Source organism: Cygnus olor, chromosome 5 (assembly GCF_009769625.2).
Source record: "Cygnus olor isolate bCygOlo1 chromosome 5, bCygOlo1.pri.v2, whole genome shotgun sequence".
NCBI classification, from domain to species: Eukaryota; Metazoa; Chordata; class Aves; order Anseriformes; family Anatidae; genus Cygnus; species Cygnus olor.
The window spans coordinates 24,778,462-24,787,449 of NC_049173.1; the positions used below are offsets into that span (position 1 = coordinate 24,778,462).

Consider the following 8,988-nt stretch of genomic DNA (forward strand, 5'->3'; position numbering starts at 1 on the left):
GGTGGCTTAGAGGTGGCTTTCTGCTGCTAAAAATTACTCCTCCTTTTTGAGTCCAGGAAGTGGTAAGAACCCAGAATCAACATAACACTTCCAGAAATCACATCAGGGAAAACTGAAAGTAATTAAGCAGCAAAGTTCATAACTAGCAAAATTCAGCCCTGCATATGCCAGGAGATAACCCAGAAAGCTGTTTCCACCTCAGTCTTGTATTCAGAAGGCGCAAATTAAAAGCACATTGCATAGATAGTTCAGTGGCTTAAGAGACCACGTACTATAGGAAGAGACCCTAAATCTTCTTGAGGAGAGCAGATGAGAGAAGTTCTGCATAAACCAGTGGATGGTGTAAAACACAGCTCAATCCCTCATTTTTATTGTTAAATTAAAATAACATGATTCAAAGATTCACAACAGTCACAGTCTTTGTAAGGGTAATGCACTCACTGTCAAGCTGCTGTTCCAAACTGAAAACAGATCACTTGCTGGCAAAAGCCATGATTTGCTCCTAAAATGGGGGAGGAAAAAGAAAAGTAATTTGTAAACTGGTATATATGTATACATTCTAGAAAGCAGCTATGGTCTCCTTCCCAGCTCCACATGGGCAACAGTTCCTTGTCAGCCTTTTTTTGTCAAGTGCAGAGCACCTATCCCTATACGCAAAGTTAAAGAAATTGCAGCATTCTGTTCCTTCTTGGGTAGCACAAAGCAGAGATGTAACCAATAGGTCTTGAGCTTAGAAAAAGAGGCTTTCATCTGTTTTTCTGCTTTAAACAAAGAAACTGTAAAAATACTGAGCACTGAAGCAGCAGCGCGTTGCTCTTTTTAGTAAAACAAATAGAGACACCTTGCCAGTGGCAGCTACTACACCTTCAGAAGTCACTGCTCTTCAGTTCAGCCTAGTGTCTCACTGTGACATGACACACAGGAAACTTGGCCACCTGTGTTTCATAGGAAAGAAGGTGACTTGATTTGTGTCATAAAACAGTCAAATCCAGAAATAAGGAGTCTAATTTGAGGGTGTTTGGGAGCTCTGAGAGCAGGTGAATGAACATCACGACAGTCCAACAACTAAGTCAAGACTGAACAAAATTTAGGCAGCTAGGCTGCAAATAGAGGTTCTGTGTTTAAGACTGAACCTGCTTGCCAACGCCCTCCTCAAGTAACTTCCATTCCAGACTTTTACTTCAGCCAGGAGAGAACAAGTTAACAAGGCAGAACAGCACAGAAACAGATACCTGTCTGAGCTGCGCACCGTGTCTGTCAAGTCACCTGATGTCTTGCTCTTTAGTAAAGATTTGTTTTTATAGGGCTGTTTTTTCACGGTGACTTTCTGGAATGTAGTTCAAAGTCCCATGTTTGCATTCCATAGCAAAATAAAGTCAAAGACTCCTAATGACTTTTAACCCATAATTACCGAGACAGAGCAGACACCCAGATCCTTCATCTTCCCCTGTGCTGCAGGAGAAACCTACAACCACTGAGCCACAAGTTATTTAAGAAATCCTTAGGCTCATTACAGCATAAAAACTCAGTTTGAAGAAGTTACCATTTTCCAACCAAAAAGTGTTTTTCTTTACTTCAACAGCTTGTGTACGCTTGAGTGATTCTGGAATCTTCGTACAACCCTCACTAAAGTAAGAATCTTACTTTGACGGGAGGCAGGGCATTTGTTGCTTGCAATCCCCATGTCCTCAGCAACACCAAGGGAGCCAGGCTCGTGGAGTAAAGCCTCTTCAATATATCAATAGCAGCTATCAAGGAGACATTGTGCCTCTGCCGTTCTGTCTCAAACTTTAAGAGATGCTTTAAGGACCCTGGAAGAGATAACCACAAAAGGTTACGCGTCTTGTCTATATAGCAGTCTCCACAGACAACTGAAAACCACAGAAACAGCAGAGAAATGGTCTATCTTAATAAATACCTCATTCCATCAGCCAGTGGTCTTCATCTCACCACCTCTTTAACTACCATCCTTCTGTGCTTTTAAAGCTTCTTTGAGGTTTTTAAGGATGGAAACTGCATCCAACAGTTTTGCTTCAGAAATACTTGTGCCTTTTAAATGCAAAATAGCAGCATGCTTGCCCTCATGTTACCAGCAAAGGCTTCTAAGAGTAAACATCTCACTGACACCTCATGGATCCTTACCCAGATCTTGCCCGTTGAAGGCTGCTGCACTGAGGTGATGAGTTAAGCACGCAATATCACCAAAACCCAGGTTTACACCTTGTCCTGCAAGTGGGTGGACTCTGTGTGCCGCATCCCTAGAGCAAGAAAAAGACAGAAATTTAGACCCTTTCTTGAAGAAAGCCAAAAGGCTGACAAACTCTTTGCAATGAACTTGATCCTAGAGCAGCATATACAGCTTTATCTAGTACCTCTCCTTGTATGCTATGCTGAACTACCTGACTACCTCTCCAGTTGAAAGGTGCAAGAAAAAGGGGTGAGAGCAAGAAAAACACGAGAGCAAAAAGTAGATCTGAAAGGAAAAACAATAAAGAGGTGACTAGCTAAAGTCCCATGTGAGATCATATGTAGAACAGACCTCACTATTTTTTGTAAGTGACCTTGGCACCACAGAAAGCGTGTAACTGACACATTTCACATCAGGTAGAGATATTTGAAGGGGCAGGGAGGTCAATTAGGGAGCTGTTGATTATTTTTAGTAGGGGGTGAGATTTTTTGGATGTTGGGGGCCATTGTTTGGTGTCTGTGTGCTGATACGATGATTATTATGATGGATAGGGCGAACGATCCTAGGTAGGTTTTGATCAATCCTGCGTGAATGGCGGTTGTGGCTTTGCTTGCTACGATTTTTAGGTCAGCAAGGCCTTCAGGTCCTATTTTTTGTATCCCAATAGGTAGATTAAGTGTGAGGTGATGTGTCACATTTCACAACACCAAGTATACAGACATCGTGAATACAAAGTAGTGGTTTATCGCTGAAAAGAAACCGATTTTGATTTTATTATGAGTAACTTATCTGTAAAGAACAAAACCAAACATACTTCTTAAAGAAATTAAATAAAACTTGATTACGAAATGTAAGACCACACATTTAAAACATTAATGAGATATAAAGCACAGTATGCTCATAAGCACAGAGTGACTGAGAAGTTGGAAAGAAGGAAGGTATCTGAAATGTAACGTGGCATCCAAGAATTACTATAAACTAGCAAGGTACTGCAGCTATGGGGGAGAAGAGAGTACATTCAGCCTTATAATGTAAAAGCTGAGGTATTTCCCTCTTTCTATAAATCACTGTACAAAAGCCTATAACATTCTATCCAGAATTGTCTGTAAGTTTTGTCATTTGTGTTCAAGAAAAGTGAGCTAAAACTCAAACTGGTACACAGAACGGCTGCTACAATGTTTGGGGAAGTACAGCTTCATCGTGAGATACTGCATTGTTTTGCTGAACCACGCAAACCAGGAAAGGAAAAGAATTATCACCCAATTTACATAGGAAGCACACAGAAAGCTACTCATACCAAAGGGTTTTGTTGACACAAGAGCAAATGATATAAACGGGGCGTGGATAAAGTCAAACTGCAAGTATAAATGTATTTCTAGCCACCTCATTTGTTAACTGGCAGTCACTATGCTCACATCATTTCTAACCACATGCCACCCACTCACCCAGCGGCCACCTGCAGGGACCTTACCCAATGAGAGCCACGCGGTGCTGGACGTACTCTGTTGCATGCCCCATTCCAAGGGGGAACATGGCTCGGCTCTCTGGGTCTACTTTAGCGACGCTTGGGGGCAGCTGACGGACTGCAGTCCCTGAGGGTTTCAGGAGTGAAATAGCAGACCGAAACATGGCCCCTGCAGTGTCGATGAAGTCAGAGTGGTTTACGTTGCTCCACTGAAACAAGCAAGCAAACAAAAAGAAACCTTTAGAAATTAACCCAAATGGGACACATAAAAGAACCCAGCAGAAAAAAACCTGAACTAGCTCCAAATGCTGAATTTTAACCACCTGGACAAAAATACGCAGCAGAAGAAATAACCTTCATCACTTTAGGACATGTAAGTCTCCAACTAGGATAAGCCTATCTTATCTTTCCCATCTTTCAGAAAAAAGATTTTTTTTTTTTCAAAAAAAAAAAAAAGCCCTTCCCATCTTTCAGAAATTCAGTTCAACTTCTACAGTGCCTTTCAGAACTAACCTAAAAGAACGACCTTCTTTGCTAATTGTCCTTTTAATATCATCCCCACTAGAGGAAGAAACTTGAGAATCCACCTTTCCCATTACTATCCTTTAAGCTTTTGGATTCGTTGTACTTTTCACGATTACAACAGCCAGCCCCATACCTGCTGCAAGGCTGATACTCACAAAGGCAGAGTTGATGCTATCCACAAAACCTTCCTCATCCATAGTGAGAAGTTCTGATGCATGTTCATGAGATGTAGACCAAACCAGAGAGCTGGCAGTGTCAGACAGCTGGTTTAAGAGAATTTCAAGGGTAAGTATCAACAGGAAAAGAAACAAACAAAAAAAGCAAGCACTGCAAGGATAACTTTAATAAATGAAAAGTAAAAGGCAGAATAGAAGAAAAGTTACTATAGGAACAGACTAAAAGGTAAAAACCAGAGATCACGAGGCATCTTACCGGAAGAAGAGCAATCGGCCCCGTGGGAAGGAACCTCTGCCACGCTACGTTATTTTCTGTGGCCTACAGTGGAAAGAAGCCAGTGGACAGTTAAAAACTAGTGACCTGCCATCATCTGCTTAAGCTGTTCTACTGCTTATGGAAGAGAGTCTGCAGAATTTCACCTCAGACAAATGAAGAGTTGCCACCACAGCTGACTGGTCATACCGATGCTCGATGTTCTGAATTTCAGCTTTCTTCCGGACTACAGAGTTATGGCCATCTGCACCAATCTGTGAAAGAGATGCAAAACAACCTCTTGAGCATCTCCTAAGAAAGCCAATATTCCGAGTTATTATATTTTATATTATATTTTTGTTTATACATAAGAATATATATCCATATTCCCCCAAACCAGAAGAGGTGGCCCCTTCTGCTCTTGCCCAGTTCACAGTCTTCTTGCATCAGGTACAGAAGAGGCTACGCACTGTGTCCCTTAGCAGCTCTGACAGAGTTAGCCACTCACCTCACTCAAGCCCTCCACATGGGTGGAGCGGCACACACGGAATCAGAACCAAATCCAGTGGAAAGGACTTGGGCAAGAGATGATGCCTGATCAACAGAAATAAAGAGTTTAGTTACCAGCAGTTTGGTCTGAAGTCTGCGTCCATCAGCTAACTCAATTTGGACCCAAGGGCTTGTGTCACAGCTGTGAGAGGGAAGGGGCCAGGTATACCCGACTGCTCTGCTCCCGTAGAAAACCTCCACCCGGTCTGGTGGGAACACAAAGTACCAGGGTCACAGCATGATACAGACACAAAAAAAAAAAAGGAAACATCACTACAACAGCAAAGGGCCACGAGTGTCTTAATGGCACCCTAAGAACTGACCCTACAATTCTCAAGGCACTCAGAAAGAACAGATCTGGCCAACTGTTTGTCACTGCAAAGTCTGCTCTGGACAGAAAGCTACAGACCTTTTCATTAAGTCTCATTTTGAGGAGACTATGTTCTGGAGAAGTACATATGCAATTGTCTTCATGCTCTGTAGCCTATGGAAGACAATCTCTCCCTCCCCTCCGCCCCCCATAACTCTGGAACATGGGCAGCTTCTTGTTGTTAGACTAATCATCTTTCTCCTTTCATAAGTTAGCATACACAACAGAAGACAACTAAGTGAAAGCTCTCTGCAGGCAATAAAATATTAAAGAAGTTGTCCACTACCTGCTACTGCATCTAACTGTTTTGTGAGAGCAGACATAATGACGTCATTCTCCACTATGTAACCCATGTCATCTAAGTCATCTTTCTCAAAAACAATGATGGCCTCTGAACAAGCATCCCACACCTGCAAAGAAAAAATACATGATATGAAGCTACATGACAAATAAGTGCAGTTCCTTCAGGGAACAAGAATATGTCTTATCTTAACAGCAAAAGGGTATGTCAATCTAGAGATACAGGACTAGAGGAAGTGTCCTGGACTACTGTTATATAACTAACATATAATGCTAGCCTACCACCTTTACCTTTATTTCTGTCTTTCCTGACTAGTACCCATGTCTCCATATCTACAGCTTCCATTAGGAATCAAGTTTTCATCCTGCAACATCAAGACTGAGAACAGGCGTCTCCCTACAGAAAAGCATGGCCTGCCCTTTGCCAAAGAAATACAACTTTGGATGTTTGAGAATTCAAAGCAGACAAACGCACAGCACATTCCCATCCCTGAGTATGGCACCTGCATTCGCCGGAACGGTTTGAATCTCAGGCTGCAGACATGATCCCAGGCACCAAAACCTGAAAGAGAAAGAAGACACAAATGCATGGGGACACAAGGGACATTGAGACCCAAACAAAGCTGAAGCTCACTCCACACTCTCCTCCTCTCTCCCTGACTGTGAACCACTAACTCCTTTCCAGCTTGCCCAGACTTTCACCATCCCTAAACAGGGGCAGTTCTACCTCAGCACTTTTACAGCTCCAGCGTCACGTTATTGATTTTGCTATTAACACAAGCCACTAGAAAAGACACAAGTTTTCTGTGAGTGCTGTGACATATGGTCAACTGTCATTGGGCAAAAAAAAAGACACAGACATTCATAACCATCGCTGTCTATAACATTTCTTTCTCTATAAGGAAAGAAAGCTCCAATCTGCCTCTGAAATGAAAATTGATCAGGAGAAGTGAATTACCAAACTACAGAACACTAAATATGTGGGAAACGTGCTTATTTTGTGAACAGAGCATTACAGATGCCGTAGAGAGCATCTTACAACCTTCTGCTAGCCTAACAACACAAACATTTGCATTATATATATTTATGTAAGCAATCAGACCAAGATACCAGAACACAGACCCCTGTTACGATGAAAAGCCTGATTTAACCACTGTAATTCAGTACTTAGAATACTAAGAGACAAAGCCAAACAACCCCATCCTGTTCAGGATGAAGGCAATGCATCCTCAGAGGGGTTTTGTTTAAACAAAACAAAAACAGTTCAAACATGCTGCTAAAAACACAAAGAACAGAAATTGCACTTACTGCTTAGGAGGGTCGCTGATCCTGGGGAGATGGAACTGACCCTGTTACTGAACCTCTCTGGCAATTGACCATATTCTTTCCTAGGACCAGCCTCCAGCAAAGCGATTTTCTTATCATGGAAGTGGATATCATGCCCTAAAGGAAGCAAATATACGCTTTGGTAGAATGCTCCTGCCAAAAGGCCTTTTTCTCATTTCTTCATCAATAACGTCTACGCGTTTCTGTAAGAAGATAGAATTCAAACTAAACCTCATGAAGAAACACATTTACAGTGCAGGTTTTGACTAGGCAGGTAAACTTTAGTATGTTGAAGCTTTATAGCTACAGCCCTGTAACTGTGACTGACAACCCTTCTGCAGTTAAAGCAATGATTTAACCTTTACTTTTTGTACAATTTTTTTCATTTTTTGCACAAATTTGTCCAATTTTGTTATGAAAGTCCATTATTAATGAATTAATTCTGCAAGTACAGAACACGTTTTCAGAGCCTAAATATAAATTCACTAACTAGAACAACAGACAAAAATTTAAACTCCTATGATATTTAGCAACTGCATTGGTGTTGGTTATGTTGCTCTATTTTGACAGTGGAATAGCACAGAGAATTAGAATTCCCACATAGCTAAAGAGAACTGAAAAAAAAATTGAAGAGATTACTCAAGTACAGAGTAAATCACCCCAAACTGACAGTGCTCCTTGCATCTGAATGCTCTATTGGTACAACCTACAGAGACCAGGAACAATGTCCGTACATCATCACAAGTTTATTGCTACAGCAGCCCTAACAACAGCTACAAACTGAACTTGTTTTCTAGATTCCAACGACCTCATCTCTTGAAAGGCCTCAACTCTGCTCCTTAGCCTTAAGGACTGCCTGAGGGGCTCCTGGTGCAACTGTCATCATGGTGGCGTTTAACAACACACACAGAACAATGATAAATTTGTGAAGTGAATCTTTAATACTTGCAAAGAACCTTATTTCTTAGGATCTTTGCTCTTTAAAATCTCTTCTGTTCAGGCTTCTGTGCATATCACACCCTCCTGAATCAACGTTGCAAATACAGGAGCTGCCAGTACTCTCAGGATCATTATTGACAAAAACTAACTGCAAATGTATTTTTAAACTCAGTATCCTGATCTTTAAAATACATACTTAGAGAATAAAACTTCGGGTCAGAAGAGCATGTAGGCATTAAGCTTTAAAAATAACTTCCCAGGAAAACACAGCTACGGCTGAAATTATTCATCAGCGATCTGAGGGTGAACACCTGACACAAATACTACAAGTAGCCTAGACAACTCAAAGCACTAGTTACGTAAAAAATAAATCAAAACAGAGCTACGCCGAGGCCCCCCACGACGGCCGCCTCCAGCCGCCCCGCCCGCAGGAAGGTCACGGCCTTACCCAGCGCGGCGGCCATGGCGCTGCCCACCATGCCCCCGCCCGACACCACCACGTCGTAGAGCGGCGCGGCGGCGGGGCCGTGAGGAGGAGGAGGAGGAGCGGCAGTGAGGGAGCGGAGCGGGGCCCGCCGCCGGCCGAGCGGAGCCAGCAGGGCCCTGCCGCACGCCGCCGCCATGGCTGCGGAAATGGCGGCCGCCGCCCCGCCCGCCACGGCCATGGCAACCATGGCAACGGCGCCGCTCCCCGAGGGGGGGGGGCGGGCGGGCGCTGCGAGAACACCTCTTCCTCGGCACCAATGAGCGAGCGGTACGAGCCGTCCGTCTTGGAGCCTGATTGGCTGCTTAGGCAGCGAGGCGGGGCCAGAGCGCTGCAGGCCTCGCTGATTGGCGGGAGCCGGGCCGGGAGCTGAAGCAGCGGCGGCGGCCTGCAGGCGAGGGCAGGGCCGGGCC

The 8,988-nt window shown here is 43.4% G+C and overlaps 1 protein-coding gene across 1 annotated transcript; it reads right to left on the reverse strand.

Moving 5' to 3' along the window:
- Nucleotides 1–354: 354 nt before the first annotated feature.
- Nucleotides 355–8,821, reverse strand: COQ6 (coenzyme Q6, monooxygenase). The gene is made up of 12 exons (XM_040559117.1): nt 8,540–8,821; nt 7,135–7,269; nt 6,330–6,388; nt 5,813–5,936; nt 5,232–5,362; nt 4,775–4,882; nt 4,611–4,673; nt 4,334–4,441; nt 3,660–3,862; nt 2,143–2,258; nt 1,645–1,811; nt 355–502 (listed from the first exon to the last, which is right to left on the reverse strand). Exons 1-12 carry the CDS (start codon nt 8,763–8,765, stop codon nt 473–475), a joined length of 1,470 nt encoding a protein of 489 aa, XP_040415051.1. The 5' UTR covers nt 8,766–8,821; the 3' UTR covers nt 355–472.
- Nucleotides 8,822–8,988: the final 167 nt, after the last annotated feature.

Coding starts and splice junctions, on each gene's coding strand:
- COQ6 (XM_040559117.1), bottom strand. CDS start 8,765: ATGGTTGCCATGGCCGTGGCGGGCGGGGCGGCGGCCGCCATTTCCGCA. Junction 4,883..5,231: donor GACTTCAGACCAAACTGCTG/GTAACTAAACTC, acceptor TCTCTTTCACAG/ATTGGTGCAGATGGCCATAA. Junction 4,674..4,774: donor CAACTCTTCATTTGTCTGAG/GTGAAATTCTGC, acceptor TTTCCACTGTAG/GCCACAGAAAATAACGTAGC.